At 45.9% G+C, this 19,728-nt stretch overlaps 1 protein-coding gene across 1 annotated transcript in view; it reads left to right on the top strand.

Annotated features, from left to right (window-relative positions):
- Positions 1–4,145: 4,145 nt before the first annotated feature.
- unc5b (unc-5 netrin receptor B) overlaps positions 4,146–19,728 on the top strand; it is a 46,209-nt gene continuing 30,626 nt past the window's right edge. Inside the window, exon 1 of the mRNA XM_084561326.1 lies at positions 4,146–4,418. Within this exon, the coding sequence (XP_084417452.1) occupies positions 4,331–4,418 (88 nt within the window). The 5' untranslated portion in view covers positions 4,146–4,330. The remainder of the gene's footprint in view (positions 4,419–19,728) is intronic.

Raw genomic sequence — 19,728 nt, 5'->3', positions numbered from 1 at the left:
AGCCACATAGTGCAGTGGAGAAATTAGAAAATTCCAAACGGGATTAAAATATTAAGCTCAGCGCAGGTGGATCAAAAACTGTACTCAAACAGAAACTTTCCACCGAAGATCTAGAGAATCTAGGACGTTGCTTCCTGATAACGACAGAGGACACCGCTCTGGAAGTGCAGCAAGATAAATTCGCGATCATTCCCCAAGCCAAACTCTAATGATGGGCATTATTCATTTTTTTCCCACAGATACTGTTTTCTTGGTCAGCAGAAAGCCTGAAGATTGCCGGCTTTATTTTTTCCTTATTCACTGCTACCGAAATCTATTAAACAAGTCCTCCGCTGGCCTGCGAGAAATAATTAGTCTGCTGGATAGGTCAACTTAATCATTCCTGAAAATAATATTCAATTATCTCCACAGCAACTTCTAGAGCATGTCTCCTATTTTTAGACCCCCTCTGTTTTACAGAGATAGGGAGTTTGATCCTTTTTATGTCACGCCTGCAACACAAAGCAACGGAGAGCCAGCGGTGCTAAACAGTCCTGGACGGATAACCTATTATGCCTTAATAATAGACCCAGCTTTCTTATTGTCTCGTCCTCTGTGTGGTGCACCACATATGAGTTCCATCTCGCTAGAGTGTGCATCTACCCAGCTTCCCTTTCCAGGTTTCCGTGGCGTGCCCTTGACTTCTATTCTTCAATTAGTCTTAGCAAAGTATAGAACAAAATAATAACCAATGGCACGTTCAATTTAGTCATCATCTCCAACGTAATTGGAGATATGTTTTGGGGGGAAAAAAAAGAACAAAGGGACAAATTGTCTAATTACAGCTTGCAACATTACTAACATCCAGCATGACCTCATCGAGTTTGGCGGAAGTGTGTCACCAAATTCAGCCATTTAAAAGCCGTCGTATGAGCTCCTCACCTCGGTGCCATGAGTCACCGCTAAGTGATGAGAAAATGAAAGGCTAGGTGTCGCACACTCAGCGTAGTCATAATGCAGAGCGCGGAGATATTATACGGAAGAGCAGAGCTGCAAAAGTGGCGGAAAAACACAATCAGTATCTACGACATGCACGGACATGTAAACAGAAAATACATTTGCAGCTCCGCGAGTGTAGTCTGCCTCAAACACAACCTGCAAACCTCATTTCATGCATAACCTCTCTTTCTCTCGCTGGTTTCTGTCTTTGTCTCTCTCTCTCCATGCCTGTCTATGTCACTCTCCTCCTACCCCTCTCTCTCTCTCTCTCTCTCTCTCTCTCTCTCTCTCTCATCAGTCTCAATAAAGAGAAAAAGGGAGACTAAATAAATAACACAGAGTGTATTCTGTGCTCCAAGAAACTGGATAATTGTCATTTGAGGGAGGGAGGCGATGGGAGTCATCACTTGTCCAGACGGATTATGACCTTTCAAGTTGGATTTGAGCAGAGTACAGCAGTGATGTTCTGTTGCCAGCTACTGTCACATCTTAAGGGATGGCCTTGCTGTAGGCTCCGCATCGTGTCTGCCTCCAGCCATGTTAAACATTCTGCGCTTCACTCTGATACTCTTATGTACCTTATTTAATCTTTCCATGTTTAATCTCAAGGTACAAGTCATGCAAGGATAAACCCTCCCCTCACTGACCACCAGTGTGAGTCAGAGCAGAAGGAATGAATATTAGCCAAACAGCGATACTGCACATAGGGAGTAATGCTGGGCAAAGCGATAATCTGTATTTATTCTGTTTGGCGGCAAATCAAGCAGCGGACGGGTGATAAAATTTAAAGAAAACCGCAGCATTGAGTTTGGAGAACGTCTTCTGTGATACTCAACAGAGGATCTTAACGTCTCTGGAGCTCTAGTCACTGATATCTCCCATTGTTGTTCATGTGGGTTGAGATCTGGTGACAGTGAAGACCTTGGTGTACGATTAATATCATGGTCACCATCATCAAACCATTTAATGAGACCTCATGTGCCGTATGGAAGCGTCCGTACTTAAAGGGGAATTACCGTTTTTTACTCACCTGTATAACTTTGGTGTCATTTGGAGTCGTTCAGAAGATATTTAGATCCAGCGGAGCGCCGCGTATATACATATAATGGGAGTGACTGGGGCACCGGAATGCAGCCTCTAAATAACGCACTATCTGCTGCGAAACTTGTTCTCCGCATCCTCCTTTCAACGAGCTCCTCATCCGTATACTCTGGTTCAAAACGGTAAGGACGTCCATCATAAACAAAGTCGTCGTCCACAACCTCAGAATCGGAAAAATATTCAGCCATGTTGCCAGAAACTAGCAGTAGCAAATTACAGGTAAACAAGCCGACCGTCAGAGGTTAGTAGCTCAATCTACAGACCCCGGATGATGATAACAGGTAACTCCGGACTCAACAGGGAATAGCACTAGCGTATCATAACAAAATATTGGTGGAATTAACGAGTTTCTCGGCAGATGATGCGTTATTTAGGGGCTGCGTTTCGGTGCCCCAGTCACTCCCACTATATGGATATACACGGTGCACCGCTGGATCTAAATATCTTCCAAACGACTCCAAATGACACCAAAGTTATATGGGTGAGTAAACGATCGTATTTTATGCCAGAAATAAGGTCCAGGTTGTAAAAAAAACTGCCATTCCCCTTTAAACGATTCTCCACTCAACTATTGAGGGGTTTCTCTTCAGTCTGTCCCCCATGTGCATCTCATATACTCACTTAGTCGTAGCCTTTACAGAGAGCAGCTGTTCTAAAATCCAATGTCGTGCAGGTATCTCACTGGAACATCTTAAGGGCAAATGAACTGATGTGTTTTCAGCCTGGAGAGGCATCAACACAACAGTGTTGACCGTCTCCAGGGCTGAAGAGGCAGACAAATCGGGGTCAATGAAGGTCACTTTAATAAACTTGAGCAATGGGAGATTACTTCCAGCCCTGTTTTAAACAACGAGTGATCTCTGCGTCTTTGGAACCTCATCACCAATGTAACAATACTTGAAATGGAAAGTCTTTAGTTTGTTGCCTAGTCAGGCAATGCTTTGAAAAAACAAAGTTACAACACCCTGCTTCAATGCCAAAGCTATGCTCACCTCCCTCTTCGTTCCCCCTCGTGGTGTCCACACCAGACACTAACGGCGCCATCCAGTTTCACAATGAAGTGTGTTGCAGAAGATCCATGCCAGTTCCCGTCCTGGTTGCAGATGGTCTCATTTATGAAAGGCTGCTCTCTTGTGGCCGCTGAGGGTAAAATGTGACCCAGGGATGCGGGAAGGCTGGATTGACAGGAAATAATATGCTCTCATAAAGAGAAGACTGCTTCTTTTATGGACTCAAGACAGATTATGTTCATATTAGATAGGAGCAGCGAGGGTAGGGGGGATGGCGATTATGTTCTTACATTTATTTGATGTAAGATAGATAGATAGATAGATAGATAGATAGATTAAAAAAAAACTACCTCACAAGCTCAGTCCTGCTCTGCAGTAAAAGCTTGTTGCCTGCTAAATCCAGAGCGGATCTGTGCGCTCTGGGGTCCGGGTTTTCTATCTCTCCCCTCCCATCTATTTCCTCCTTCGCTTGCTCCTAGTTTACCTTCACTTGTTCAGTCTTCACACTGAGAGAAGGAGGAGGATGATACGTGATTGGCCAGGCGGGCACTGGTAGTCCGGAGGCTGGCATTGTGAGGCTGGCGTTGATCCCCGTGTTCATGTTTACACCTTGCGGACGGGGACGAGACCAGACAGTCAGGGGTCCAGAGCAAACTCGGGAGTCCAGTTTTTGGTGTTCGCGGCCACCTGACAGCATCACCCAGTGGCACTTTTTTTTTGTTTTTTTCTTTACGGCAACAAACCAAGTTTTTATTTACCGGGAAACGGACCCTGTCGTTTAATTGAACCTCTCCGTTCAGAGCAGCGATGCGTCAAACTTTTTGGTGACTCTCGTTGCGCCTCTGCGCATACGGCTCCCAGTGAAGTGGAGCTGGAAATGAAGTCTACCAGGAGTAGTCCGGGCAGTTTGTTTCTTTATATTCACACGTCGTGATATCTGCGGACCTCCTCAAACTTTGATTACGGACGGAAATTACGCCCTTTCAGTCATCCCCAGACCTCCACGAGCTGCTGTGATGGATGTGTTTTGACCGTGATTGTTGGCGTTAAGAGCAAAGAGTCAACTATTCAACGTAACAGCGGCGCCCAGCTCAATTATTCAGTCGCTGGCCTCGTCGGCGATTGTTTGAGAAATCATCCAGGACTTGGTTGGACAAGATCCACTTGGTGTGTGTCAGAAGCTCCAGAGGTCGCGCTGCGTGGACAAACCGGGACGTTTCGCGACGGCGTAGCCGGAAAAGATGCACTCTGTTCGGACGCAGCGTGACCAAGGTCTCGGTCCTCTGGTTCTTCTCCTCCTTGTCGGGGGTTATGTCGTGTCTGGCACTGGTAAGTTTAATTAAATATTAATTTGATCTCAAATCACTGGGAAATGCTTGCGCAACACAACGCACAAACACAGTTATGCTGACAGACATGCAAAGTGCTTGTTTTTTTATTCATTTGTGTACTGATGCAGTCAAATAAAATATTCAGACTTTCTACATATTACTAAACTGTCCAACCTCAGAGTTGCATTCAGACCACAGATTCGGGTCCATGGGAATTTAACTAAAAAAAAAAAAAGCCTATAGTGATGTAGTTTTGCTGGATCAGTGCAGATGTCTGGTGTTGCCTGCTGACCAGCATTTTTTATACCCACAGCAAAGTCTTCAGTCTTACAGTAGACCTGAGCTCAGAGCTCTCCTTTCTACTTGGAGCGGAAAAATCAAACTCCCCTGGTGCGCAGGGAGTAATTAAGGTTTTGCTCCATGCCTTCTTGGCCTCTCCAAAAAGAAAAAAGCAAAGCCTTGTGAAAACTAAGAGAGAACACTTGAAGTGCTTTGGGGAAATAGATTTTTTTTATTATATTCCCCCGCTTGCAATCTACATTCTAAATTTAGTGACACTTGTTTTAAGCCTGGGTGTACACGCTGCTTTTCAAATGCTGTGCTCATAAACCATTTATACCTTTTTTTTTTTTAATCATTATTTTATTGGAGACAGAATTTCAGTCTGGAAGAAAGCGTGCTTTGATCGGGGCAGGGCGGACTTTTATCAGCGGATTGCCCAGTGTTAATGCCATCAAAGCCAGCAGCCAGCTCTCATGGAGATGAAATTGCTTGGCACACAGGGCAGGTCACTGTTGGTGAGCTGATGGGACAAGACCTGGACACCAAGGTGACACTCCCCGTCTGCAGTGTTAGATTAATGATTTCTTTCGGTGCAGCCTAGTGCTGTGCGAGTCTGAACCTCTCCTGCCCTCCCTTTGCCAGATCTGATTGAAACACAAGAAATATGAGGGTTTAGTGGATTGTGGATTAAGCTCGGTTTACAGTAGGCAAAAAAGAACAATGCGAACAACAACAATGTGTGCAGAATCCACACAAGCCCTCCTAAAAGACCGCTCTGAGAAATAAATATGACCCTCTTGTGAAGACCCTCGTTTTTTAAACTCAGTGGCAGCAATAATCTTCGGGAGGATACGCTGACTGTCCGCCAAGAATGCCAACATGTCTTTGAACGCCAATAAGAACCCCCGCCGTACCTCCCAAGGTCCTCATGTGTGTGTTATTCCCTGAACAGGCGAGGCAGAAAAGCAGCTTACGTTTATTAAAATTGTGGGCGACTCTGAAATCCTTGCATGAGAAATGAGAAATGTTGATATAAACAGTTAAGGACCGCAGTGAGGTCCTGTAAGGGGAGCAGGGCCAGGAGGAGGGGGACACCGGGGCACAATAGCACAGTGTGCCCCAGTAAAGTTTCTGTCTAGGAGAGAGGAAGGCAGAGATATATTTAGGGAATGCATGGTGGGACAGACAGATTGCATTTATCTTCTCTCCCTTTGTGTGTAAACCTTTTCCTCCGTCGCCTCCCTCTAAAGATCCCTCCTGTCTCGGTTTCTGCCTGTATTGTGGATGTGCTGAGCTCACATTTCTGCTGTGGTGCTCCTCTTTCTGTGTTGACATACACATTAATTACCCAGCCTGCCAGGAACACTTGTCTGGAGTAACTACCCTGCTGTCCACTGCCTCGCTCCGTGCGTGTCATTATTAATGACTTCATCAGAATTAGAAAACCGACGTACTGTTTGCGATCTGGAGAAGACCGGGTGATCAGCAGGCCCTCAGGAGGCGGGGTGGGGGGCTTGAGACCAGTGTGCAGACTGGGAGGTCAAAACAGGAGGTGAGCGAGCCTGAGGTTAGCGAAGCAGCAGAGGGGCAGCCGAGTGTTCGGAGTTAGGGAGCGTAGCATGTCAGACACTCCCATAGCGCCGTGGATGAATGGTGACACTAAAAAGAATCCTCTGTCTCATTTGTGTCAAGTGCGGGAATCCTCTTGAAGTCTAACATTCTTCAGCGTAATGTGTGAGCTAGTAAAAAAAAGCTTCTGAAATATTTGTTGCCCCGTTTTACAGTTTGGTCAGAGGAATTCTGCAATTTTCTGACGGCTAGGGTGTGATTTCAGATGCACGGAAGCGAAAGGAATGTGACAACAAAGCGAACCTCAGACAAACACCAAAGCAGATTTGGCTTCAAAGACGCTCAACAGATTGAGATGTCAGATTAGATTAAAGTGTCTCTGAAACATGTAGTCATAACAAAAGTGCTGCCAGGCTGTTGCATCTGCAGAGATTTGGACAGGTGGTTGGACACCGTGATAAATAAACAGACTGACGGCTTTCTTTTTTTTTTTCGGGCCAGGTTATGGGCTAGACTAGTTCCACATGCGAGTCCTGCTTGCAGATCAAACCAGACCAGACCACACACTGTCCCGAGGCAGTGCATTAGTTTTATGGCCCTCAGGCGGCAGTGGATGGGATCGCTGGCCAGCCGCTGCCCTCTCTGCTGTATTATTCATACGTGCAAAGTGGTCTTTGTTAATATTTAAAATGTGCTTATGATGCTCAAATCCTTGACATCAGAGACAGCAAAAGGGGAAAGAAGTGGGAGGGGAACAGCTGCTCGGCTCTCATTGGTGTAACTGACCCTGATGTCTGCGGGAGGTCGTGAGGGATTTTAGGGCACCAATTGGCATTTATAGACTAGATAAAAGAGTGGCAGCTTCGTGCAGGCGTGCGAATTGCAGCTGTGAGCGGTTGCGGATGATGATGCGTGTGAACCGAACAAGAGCGGGGGTTATGCAGGGTAATGCTATCCGTCTGAACGTGAAGAGGCAAAAAACGGAAAGAAGAGATGGAAGAGAAATGAGTCTGTGAGAGACACATTGAGATAGATTGATCTCAGGGCATGGCTTTTAAATATCCTTTATGAGAAGAAAACTCCGTAGCAGTGGCATTCAAGCATCATTAAACCCCTGGCACAAAGCAGACAATGAGGTTGTGAGTGGGGGCAAAAGAAAAAAAAAGTGGAAAAGAGTGAGGAAAGCAGGAGACGTGCACCAGGACCAGGTTAGCAAAGCAACAAGAAACACTGGAGGATATTGTCGAGGAGGGAGGAGGCGAAGAGAGACTCACAAATCCACTAGGGGGATGTTTTTATTAAGGCTCTTATCGATGGAGAGAGCTCACAGTATTAAGAGTAGACATGTTTAATGCTTTGCCAATACTGTGCATGTTAGGCCGGACCATAAATCTGCAGCTAACAGCAAGGGTGCTGTAGGAGGGCAAAACAGAGAGGTAAATGGAGGATGGAGCTGACTATAAAGAGCGAGGAGATGAATTAGTGGCAGAGGAAAGTTTCGAGCAGAGATCGGCAGCCTCGAGATGAATATAGTTTTAAGCACAGGTCATTATTTTTCTTCTGCAAAGACAATATGTTCTCAGAGTATTTGAAGTCCGGGGTAATAATGATCTAATCAATATTGCCGAGCCTGCCAACTCCTTCCGAATGCGTTATTTAAAAAGCTTACAAAAATACTGTATATAATTATCAGCAGCTGAAGGTGTTGGAATATTTCATGACACGGTTTTAACATTGTTTACCTCGCAGCAGATGGTCCCTCCTGCCTGCGTGCGTTCTTGATGAAAAACAGGAATGCTTCAATTAAGTCAGAACATTTAAACCTAGTAATGTTGGATTTTTTAAAATGTTTTTGACTGAGCTGTCTATTCCAAGGTCGGGCTATATTTTTATATATTTTTTAGAAAAGAAATGAATATTTTATCATTGATCTGTGAAGGTTACGTTGTGGAAAAGTTTTTTGGCACTATTCTTGAAATAGGCAACAAGTGGAGTTAAAAAAAAAAAAAAGTGGAGAGGGGGATGGATGGATGGATGAACCTGGTGTGGAGGAGGGATAGTTTCGGTGGCAGATGGGAGCTGAGTTGCTGCTCTGCCGGCAGGACAGGGTACCCCCTGCCCTTCCATCCTGCCCTGTGGGGGGAGATGGGTGGAGCAGACAGGGAAACAGGAAGAAAACCTCTGTGGGGTTCCATTGTGCTTTAGATGAATAGGAGACTCCAGAAAGCTTTTTCTGCCCCTTTGTGTGGGGTAAAGGGGGACAGCAAGAGAACACACACACACACACACACACTCATTCACAACTTCAGCGGGAGCCATACTTGCGTGAATGTGCACTTTAGAGGTGTGTTGCTCTTACGTAACCCGCTCGTGCAAATGAGCGCGCACCTGTTTGTGTGCTCACAAATCCCCCATTCTCGCTCTGATTAAAATGCTAAGATATGCTCGGTGACAGCTGACATCAAAAAGACAGCACCCACCCACACGCGCCCCGACCCACGCACGCATGCACCCACTCATGCAAAGCGGAGCCACACATCCTCCCGACGAGGAGGTAGCATTTTTATGTGTATAATAGAGGAAGACCTGCAGGGTCACTTGGGAGGAGTGAGTGAGTTAGTGCAGGAATTTTCATTTAAGCATCTCAGCAGCACTCTGAGCGTCGTGACCAATAGGATCAGGATTCTCCACGGGGGGTAATGCCAGATCCAGAGCAACCCCCTTACCCTGAGATAGACACACGTACATACACACACATGCACGCGCGCACACACACACACACACACACACACACGATAGAAGTTGTTGCACTGAAGTCCATAGATCAGAGGCAGTGTCAGCATTTGATTGGCTATGCTGTGGTCCAACACTCCGCGTGTGTCCTTGTCTAAAAAAGGAGTTTTTTTCCCGACTATGTAGATTCCCATCATCTTAGAAGAGGCTTTTTTGTCTTCAAAAAAGGCGTCTGAGCCAAGTCCACTCCGAGCTCAGACCACAGCCAATCTGTTAATGCTCGTGTTTGTGTCTGTTTGTGTCTGCGTGTGTCATGTGGGCTTGGCTGACTGGAAGAAAATTCTTCTTAAAGCGCGCTAATAACACGCTTTCCGTCAGGAGAGGAAATGTGCTCCATTAGAGATGGCAGTGGCAGTTAGTGTTGGTTCTTTAATGAATTTGGCATACAAAGCCACATTCCTCAACATCCACATTAATGAATTGCTGTCGCACGTCCCCATTTCCCCTTCCTCTCCCTTCAGTTTCTTGATAGTCTCATCAGGCGTATTTATAGCTTTATAGTCTCACATATACGAAACCTCTGTCATCCATATCTCCCTCACTCCATCATTTTTTTTTTTTCTACCCAGCTCTCTGGCAGAGTTTGGGAATTGCTCTTTAGAAGGCAGTGTGAAAAATCCCATTTCTCTGAGTGTAACGCTTATTAGGGTCCCATCTGCCCTCAAGGTACTTATGAATGTGTGGGGGGGAGTTTGGGTTGTCGAGGGTGGGTAAGGGAGGGGAACGAAGGGAGCTTTGTCATGCCTGTGCGTTAGTGGATGTGGGTGCCAATTGGGGGCTTGTGCGAGGTGGGAAGGGGCTCTTAGCACCGCAGAGCACACACCGAGCAGCTGGTGTGTCTAAAGTAGGGGAATGACACATAGACCTCCCCGGAGAGACGGGCGTATTGAGCGTACGTGTGCAAATCTCTGGCTGAGAAAGGGAACGGAAATGATCCTGCGTCCTTCTGTCTGCATGGCAGGCAGCTAGGCAACAGCAGGACTTTCAAACAACTTACAATTTTTATTTTTTTTTACTCCCCCCCTCTCCTCCTTTCTGTTTTAAATCAAGGCGAATGGTGCTTAATGAGCGTATTTGTAAATGTGTGTGCGTGTGTGTGTGCCGAGGATGGGCGGGCTTGATGGGTTTTGTGTGATTGGCAGCGGGCTGCTGTGTTATTTAATGCAGCGACTGTTGTGGAGTTAAAGCATCATGTTTGTCTCTTAAGCTCATTGCCCTAGTCAGTAATGGCGCCCTGATTGGCCACTTAATCACAGGTCAACAAGGGCACATCCCTGCGCTTTACTTTTACCTTTTACCCTTCTCTCTTTTCATTGTCTCTTTTTTTTTACCTGCACCTTCCCTTTCTCTTTAAAGTTTAAAGATCATGCTGCTGGGAAAGAATCTGGCTTCGTCCTGAAAACATATGCAGTCACATACAAGCAGCCACAGTAGCCGCAATAATCCCTGTTTCTGCTTAGACTCTTGGATCGCAACCATAGCAAAGAGAAAGAATGAGATCTGGCCTCATCCACCCTTTAATTCCTCCACCCGTCTTCAGCTCCAAGACTTAATTCTTACTTCTTCTCCAGAGGCTTTGACTGGGAGCCTCCAAACACACAGTAAAGATTCTGTTCTCGCTTTGGATGCAGGTCTTAATCAAGGGCTGACAGGCGCATCTTGGCTCTGGTTTGCCGTGTGTGTGTGTGTGTGTGTGTGGGGGACGGGTGCACACTGATGGGATACCAACTGTAGGTATTACTCCCTCTTCTGCATGGGTCAAAGCGGGGTCACACTCTCAGTCTCAATCACCGCGCAGCTCGAGCACACACCCATCCCTCTTGCTCTGGCAGCCATTCTGATTGCACAGGAGGAAACTTGGTTGATTCACCCGGCACATTCACCGCGGCAGGTGTTTCGCAATGTGCGCTGCAAAAAAAAACACGCTAGCAGGCGTGAGCCGTGGAAAGAGTTAGGAATCGTTTTAAATGAGCGCCATGTGTGAAGTGGAGGGAGGGGATGAGGGCTAATGTGGCAGATGTACCTGCATGTAATTAAGGTTAGATTTAAGTGTATGAGCTCACACACACACACGCGCATCAAGTGTGTCAGCGGGTGTGTGTTGCAAGCCTCTTACCTGCTGCTGACCAGATGGGCTCGACGGCCGACCTCGCGCTCACCTCTCCCCGCCGCCCCCTTAGATTAGCCGGTGAGCTGAGCTAAGGCACACGGGCAATATAGTGGACGTATGAACCTCCACCCGGCCTGCAAAACACACAGTCCTATACACATGCACACATAAAACACATGCACAGACCTCATTTATCACGTAGGCTATTTAGGATGACAATATGCTGTGTGCGTGTGTTTGTGTGTGTGTGTGTGTGTGTTTGGCTGGTTGGGCAGCGCCCGTGGCCTGCTGTTTATGGGGATTATGAAAGCAGATGGACAGCCATGCTGACTGGTGAGGGTTCATTAACTCTGGGTGTCTCTGTTCTGACTCTGCCGCCGCCGCTGCTGCTGCTGTTGCTCGGCTTCACTTGTCTCCAATCCTCAGCAGCAACAAGACCTGGCGCGCGTGTTACTGTTTGTGGCAAAGGAAGCTGTATAGATGTTTATTGATCGGGCATGAGATGTGGAGCTTGAAATTTCTGCCTGATAAGTTCAAGTGGTCGTGGCTGACACTTTTCAGTTGTGAGCTCTCTAATGCCTTCACGCTAAGCACCGTCTGGATTTAAGAAATTTGCGTGTTTGTTCACTTTTATACATGAGAAGTGTCAGGACACGGGATTTAGCATGACGCAGGATCTTCCGCAGAGGACTATTTCCATGACATTTCCCGGCTCTGAGATGAATAGGTGTAGTTATAGTGGATCATTAAACTCGGAGCAGTGTCGCTCTCTGTCTATAGTTTCAACCTTCACGCTGCAACCGGCTCCCGCCATCCTCGTCTGTGGCTTAATAAGAGAAACATGCATCACGTAGGGACTGACAGACACACCTGTGGAGAGCCAGTCAGACAGCCAGACGGACCGGCAGATTCCTGGACAGATGGGTTGCTTGGAGCCCATCGGGGGCCTCGGTGCCTTCAGACACGCAGAGAATGAAAGATGTACCTGGAAATGAGACAATACAGGAAATGTGCTTGTCTGTTCAATGTCAGAATTGAATACTGGTCATTAGAAATGTTTTTTTTTGTCTTTAAATTGCTTATATTGTCCAACCAAGAATCCAAAACCAAAGATATTCAATGTAAGAAGGTATAAAACGATAAAGAAAAGCAGCCATTCCCATTTTCCCATTTGAGAAACCAGATAATCAGTATTTTTTAATCCTCATATATTGCTTAAAGGAATAAATATAATGTTTGGTAATATTTTCCTATCTAATAAATTCACCTATTTGCTGTCTTGACTAAAATACTGCTCTTGTGTCCTTACAGTACTGCAGAACTAAAGCGAGACGTTTATTTTTTTAAGGATTAAATAAAGCCAGACGAGCTGATTTGTGATGACAGTTTTCTCATTTAACTTTCAGCATCAAACAAAACATGCTATTTTCTTAAATCCCTTACTTATCCCTACTGTTCCCTTAAATCTTTATCAAATTATAGTTGCCTAACTCACGGTTGATCAGCTGAGTGAGAGGAAAAAGTAGCACCCTTTTAGAGGAAAATTAAACCTTTCTGTAACTTAAGTCATATCATTTTCTCTCAGCTGCATGACTCAATAACAGGTACCTCTCCTGTGTTTGACCCTCTGTGCCCTCGAGAGTAAATAATCCCCTTAATGGAAGAATATTGTACTTTTTCCACCGAAACAGTGGCAGGCTGTAACTTCACGGCTGCTTTTAAGGCCTTTGCGTTGCCGTGAGGGTGAGATACTATGAATGGCAGAGGGAGAAGCAGCATTTATGCGTCCCCGTCAGCGTCCGCCCACGCGGGGAGGGTGCGCCTGCATGTGCGAACGCGGGCCCGCGAGAAGCGCGTGCCGAGGCGATGCCGCTCCCGGCGTCCGCCTTTATGCTCTCGCGCGCGTGAGTTTGTGAGTGACGGTTACACGGCGGTGTGGAGTGTGTAAATCTCCTTCCCTTTACAGCTCTCAGCAGTGGGCCTTACATTAGCACAACAATTTACACATCTGTCCTGAGGCGAGGAACTGGCGACTCTGAGAACAGTGAAACCTCAGTGAAAGAAAGAAGCATATGTGTGTGTGAGAGAGAGAGAGACTCTGTAAACAAGAGGCTGAGGTTTATTAAAACCCCAGCACCACTCACCATCCTTTTGTCCTTCTATTCTCTGCGTCCCTCACCTCTTCTCCCCCTCTTTCAGCCAGGGGAGCGATTACATGCCTCTGTCTCTCTTGTCTTTCATCTCTCTCTGTGAAGAGGAGAGGAATGAAGGTCTTCTGTGGCGTGTAATTACACAGAGACATCCTGGATGAGGGCGTCTGTCTCCACAAACAAAAAAAAAAGCAACCCCCTCTCCCTTTAAATACCTCTTGATAGCGGGAGATCTAAAAAGAGACATTTAGCTGCCTTTGATCCGCCACAGGGCCCCTTGTCTTTACCTGCCACTTATGAAGGCCTAATAAGTACTATCACAAGTCTATTTATTTCATTAGAAGCCCCGACACTAACATGCGTGGCCCGGCTCCAGGACCGTGGGAATGAAATGCTCCTCTATTCATTTTAAGTGCAGAGTCATAATCGTGACACATTTAAAGGCCGGTGTTCCAATCTCGCCCATGAGTCATATTGTTGAATGATTACGGTAGGGTGGATTTTTATGGGCTTACATTGGTATTGGCTCAACCTCTAATTGGCCCAAAGCACATTTGCATTCTGGGAAGGTAATAACGGGGCTCTTTGGAGGCACTTTAAATGAGAAAGTCACTGCACTCTGCCTTAATTCTGCTCATAGAAGCGCTGATGCCTCCAGATGGCTTTTTTACTGAGTGTGATATGGCCATTTTGTGTGCATGATCATACACTTAGCCGGTGCTTTGGGAACTGCTAACTTGCTAGCATCTCCGTTGGCCTCCATTTTTGCACCGTAGTGTTTTATTGCATCGTATTAGACACTTGAAACCGAAGAGAAATTCAAGAAAATCCAACTAATATTACATACTGACGAGGCGTTCCTTGTGAATGCTGTGATTTTTCTTTTTCTCTCACCTTTTAGCACGTTCTCTTTGTGATTGTGTCTAAAGGTACACTTGAGTGTTGCTTGATTGAAGCAAACAGAGGTCGTACAGTGTGGTTTTGATGCTCTGCAAAGGGCCCCGGGGTCAAGCAGCTCCCTGTTTGTAGGCCTGAATGTGTTTATGTGTCTTTTCGCTTGTGTGAGTCCGCCCCTATTCACAGAGACTTAACTGTTTCTCTGAACTCACAGGGAGATGAAGTGAGCGTTCCTCCGCAGCTCAAACAGACTCGGCGTCAGACAATAGGCCCGAGGTCCTCCGTTGCACTTAGCGGAGGCTGCTCAATAGACTTGGAGTGGTGTAGCCGTGCAGCTGCCGGACAATGGCGTGCTCAGCAGAAAAGGCAGCCGGCGACCTCGAGGCGTGCCCTCGACCCCGTCGGCTCTGATCCCTGAACCTTCTTCGCACCGAGTCAGCACAGAGAAAGCCTCGGCAGAGACGAACCGGGCATGTCGACCAAAATCACAATATTGAGCTGTAAAACATGGTTATGCACCGCGGCTTGTAGCGGCTGGCATGAAAGGAAAAAGAAATACACTTGAGGAGTCAACAGGTGCCTGTAAAGCAATTATTTCTATGTATGAAAAGGCAGCAATGAGTGTGGTAACATGCTGTTTGGATGTTATTACGGGATGTGTTTCAACAAATTCCTCGATTCCTCTGCGCTCAGATCTGTCCTTTCCTGCGTGAAGCCCAAAGCTCTAAAGACCTGCCAGGGGCCTAATCAGTTCCCAACGGAGCAACACCAGACCAACTTTCTACCGCTAAACATTTTGTGCGCGGGGCAAGTCGGGCTGGTTTCCAGGCTGCATTGACTCATCACCTTGTCGTTGTCAAGCACTTAACACCTTTCTCCACGTGTCAAACTATTCCTTTGATTTTCAGTTTGGCTGGACTTTCTGGAAGTTCCTCATCCTCTTTTACCAGCATGAAACCTGTTTGCTGTGTCAGCTGCGGATGCTCTCATGCTACTATTCGCTCTGATTTCCCTTTTTCTTTGTTTCTTTTTCAATGAGACGTGTGCTGATGTGTTGTTTTTTTTCTTTAGCCAAAAAAAAATCAGGATTCCGTTTGGACGATTTCACTCAGTTAAGCTTCTTGACTGAAAATGCTCGGCAATCTATATCATTGAGAGAGTATCCGTCTTTGTTTGAGCAGGCAATAGGAAGCCTTTTATTGCACTTTAATAATAGCAACTGTCTGAGCCTCAGACTTCACTGTTGTTCCTCAAAATAAACACCATCATCGCTGCTACATCCCAAATCAAACACAACTCCGCACAAATCCCGCCACCAGGAATAAAAACATCCACACACAGGAGATGCGGCTCCCCTCCCGGTATTTGATCACGAGCCGCCGCCGCCCCTCCTCCCCGTTTTGTGTTTATTCTGGGGATTATTTTGACCTAATCTCTTTAGAGCATAATTCAGATTAGATTTTGTGTTATTATTATTGCTATGTCCATTCCCTACTGTCCTGCTGGGATTTCCTGACTGCCGTAGTGCTCCCGTGTTTGGAAAATTGATTAAAACTGCTGACCACTGCCCTAGATAGCTCAGGCTCTGGAAAATAGATGAGAAAAAAAATAAAAGCAAACACTCTGCATTTTCTGAAAACATGTAGGCTCCTAATAGAAGAGCGGCAGTACATGCTATGCTCGGCGGCAGCCATTTATCCTGAATCCTACATTAAAAAAGCATTATTCATGAATGTGTTACATTCGCCTTGGCCAGTCAGCAACGCGGAGTTTACTTTTAACTCTAACTACCAGAAAGAGAAGAAATGAATATTCCTCTAATTCCCAAAAACAAGGCTTTGTTGGTGCAGTTAAAACTAGGGCTCCATCTGTATTTGTGCTGCCATATTGGCCCGAAATTTTTTCAGATGTCATGTGTGTTTTAGTCTTCATTTTCAAGCCGGTGTTTAAACACCATCTGCCTTTTACCTCTGTCTCTAAGCCCTGGAGTCTTAACCAGAAAAACCTTGAATAAATAAATTTCCGTGAGTTCAGAAAGTATAAATATATTCCCTGTCCTTCATTTTATCTGCAGAGGAGAGGATCTAATTATTGTTTTTAAAATATTGCATACAATTTCAATAAATTATCGGGATTTATTTGGGGTTTGTGGCAACTGAGTCTATAATTGGCAGTGAATCATTACGTTAATCGCTGCAACCCTTTGTATAGGATGGTTCCACGGTTTTATTATCAGTTAAGAAGGTGTAAGAAATGTTTTTAAAGCAGGAAGGTGCATGGATTTTTGCTGTAGTAAGCGCTTACATACCTTTATGTACCTTTTCACAGACACAAAACATACACTAGGTCCCCCAGTCCCCGAAATACACGACCCGAACTTTACATCCTTCCAGTGCCTCCCTCTCCTTGCTAGTTTTTCTCAATTAAGATGAATTATAGAATTGCACCGGGGGAACAGGGACGCAGCGCGCTTATTGTGATGTTACCCGGAGGCGCTCGCTCAATGAGTTGGAGAGAGAAACAAAGTGCTGTGGATATTTAAGTCTCGGCGCCTCGCAACCCTGCGATTCCTAATGGACCACAAACATGTGCAACTTTAGCCAAATGTACGAGAGCGGACGAGGAGGAGAGGGAAGGAAGAGGCGACAAAGAGTGGATTTATTGCTCATAAATGAAGGCAGAAAGGAGATGGAGGAAGTGAGACATGGCGAGGCATGGGGCTATGTTTGTGCTAGCTGCTGGGGACTTAAAGGCAGACCGGGCTGCAGTGTACATTTCATTACTCTGCGCTCCTCTCGAGGCCCAGGTGTGTGTCGCGGCTCCTTTTGTGGGCAGCAGAGCGCCAGATGATTAGATGAGCTGCTCCTCAGTAAATGGATGCTATTGATCTCCACACCTTGTTAAATGGAACACCTCAGAACATGATGAGTCTAAGACAAGATGGCGCGATGAATCTCACGCTGACCAAAATTGCCTCTTCTGCTCAGCTAACTTTCTTTTTCATCTTCACACTCCTTAAGTACACGGGAAGCTTCACTTCATTCCATTCACTTTGCCTCCCCGTGTCTCTCTGTCTCCGTTTCCTTCTTTTTTTTTTATTTGCTTCACTGATTGCTTTCAGTGTCTCTGCAGCCATTAAAAAGTCTGGAGACTGTGTAATGTATATTAATGTGCTGGTTCTTTTGGAGTAGTTTAGCTGTGCATGTTATAATATTTCATGGGGAGAAAACGCAGTAGCGCGGCCTCTGTGCCGGGTAATTAAAATGAGATTGTGATCTGCTATTTTTCTATATGCAGAATAGTTGGAACTCTCGCTAGAACCGAGTGGCGAGAGGTCAAAGGTCACAGAAAGGTGAGGCCACGGCACACAAATTGAGAGACCTTTAGTAGGACGCGCTGATTGCTGTGCGTGTTTTATCAATGTAGTGTGATGTGTGCATAGCAGAACCATAAAATATCGAGCGGAGAGGTCCGGGTTGTGGCGTTAACAGAAGGCTGTGACCTCTGACCTCCACATTTGCACTGATAATTTGCAGTGTTATGTATTGACATATTATGAGGGACACCGGCGTTCGCTACGATAACCCCAACATGAATATTGAATTGCATTATCAAGCTTCAGTGTGCAGTAGAGTTGATAACGCCATCTGTCATTTGCTTTTTGGCCTGGTGCTAGCAGGTTAACTATTCAAGTTTGTGTTGCATGTGATGCAGTTCAAAAAAATACAGACCATAGGCTCACGTGGTTCCTGTAATCTCATTTGGCACCCATGCCCATACATCACCTGCATGTCCTCCTGCACATCCTCTATACTGACAGCCGCACACACACACACACACACACAGTCTCTTTGTTGTCAGAAATGGAACTTGTGAAGGCAGTCATGCTGAATAGATTGTAAATTGTGGGAAAAATATGAACACCTTTATGTTTGCAGACTGCCATTGTGCTTCACAAATGACCCGACTGACCGCCGCCATATGAGGGTCAAGCTGTTCCATTATTACGTCTTCCAGGTGCAGTGTGGCTATTCAGGAGCTGTTGTCGCGCTCAGGGCGGAAAGCATTAGAACGGCTGGACCGAGGGACAGCTCCGTGTTGAAATGAGAAAGTTTAGAACTGATACTATTGCGCTGTATTTCTGAAGGCTCGATTTAAAGCTGCCATAGTCAGTACGTATACATTTGGGGCACGGTGGATCAATCGACTCCATAATGTATAACATAAAAGGGTTCACATGTGATGGTCAACCTCCAAAAAAGAATCAATACCGTCTGCAGCAGAAAGTGCTTAAAACACTATATACGGCACCATCTCTCTGCCAAATGTCCCACAGGCACAGTTAATGACAAATTGGTGAACACCGTATAAGCCAAAGAGCAGTAAGCAAAATTCCTATTGTACTTGTAAATGCGGCAGGTGACTCCAGGCGGTGGATAATGTCGCTGCAACTGTGCAAGCTCGCTGCACTGCCTCCAGATGACCCCAGACATCTATTTAAAATGTATTTATGTGCGAACAGTCTGTTAAGAGAACGCATAAAGGAATTGGCGCCGATTTACTGACTACCTGCAATATTACACGAGTTAACTTCTGTTCTGGTGGCACGATGGTGTGGTGGTTAGCACTGATGCCTCACAGCAAGAAGGTTCTGGGTCAACTGGGGATTTTCTGTGTGGAGCTTGCATGTTCTCACTGTATCCGCGTGGGTTCTCTCTGGGTCCAAAGACAGGCCCGTTAAGATAACTGGTGATTCTAAATTGGCTGTAGGTGTGAGATAGGCTCCTGCCCCCTTGCAACCCTCCAGAGGACAAGCGGCAACTGTCCGTAATAACTGTTTTCGTCAATTTTGGACTGAACACAGGCGCTATAAGGCGTGCACCGTATTTCGCTCATATCTCGTGAATGCTTAAAGCCTCCCAGGGAAAAAGCGTGCTTTTTGGCCGAAGCTTTATCTGCTACCTGTGTTTCATTTTATCTTTGGGTGGCGTCAGCGCTTTAAGCTCAAAATTCTCCAAAGCGATTATGCAGAGTTAATCTACGCGAGGCAGAATAATCCAGACTACTGACTGCGGGCCTCTGTGTTGTGTATGCGGGCTTGTGTGGTGACAAGCCCCCATACATAACACATTTACAGTATCTTACGCGTTCCCTAGATTGTCCCTTAAAACAGAGCGAAATCTCATCAGATCATGTGTTCTCCCATATGCTGCACGCCTGCTCCTCTTAATGCTCTGTGAATCCAGCCCACACACAGTTTCACTATCTACCAGACGCACTTTTAAAATCCGTCATATCATTGCATTGTGTTTGCTTTTGCTTCCATCTTGTTAGTTTTAAGGAAAAATAACAGCTACAGTAGTTATATGCCGGTCCACTCCTGTGCTTCCACGTCTCTGCCTGTGAGCACATCCATCTAGTCTATAAGCGCGGTTCTTTCTTAGCCTTTTCATCCTTAAGTAATCAATACTGGTCCTATGAATCCAGGTCATCTCGGCTCCCGTGCC

Source organism: Chelon labrosus (assembly GCF_963514085.1).
Source record: "Chelon labrosus genome assembly, chromosome: 15".
In the NCBI taxonomy this organism is placed as follows: Eukaryota; Metazoa; Chordata; class Actinopteri; order Mugiliformes; family Mugilidae; genus Chelon; species Chelon labrosus.
The sequence above is the reverse complement of the archived record's forward strand: the minus strand, read 5'-3'. Positions and strand labels throughout refer to the sequence as shown.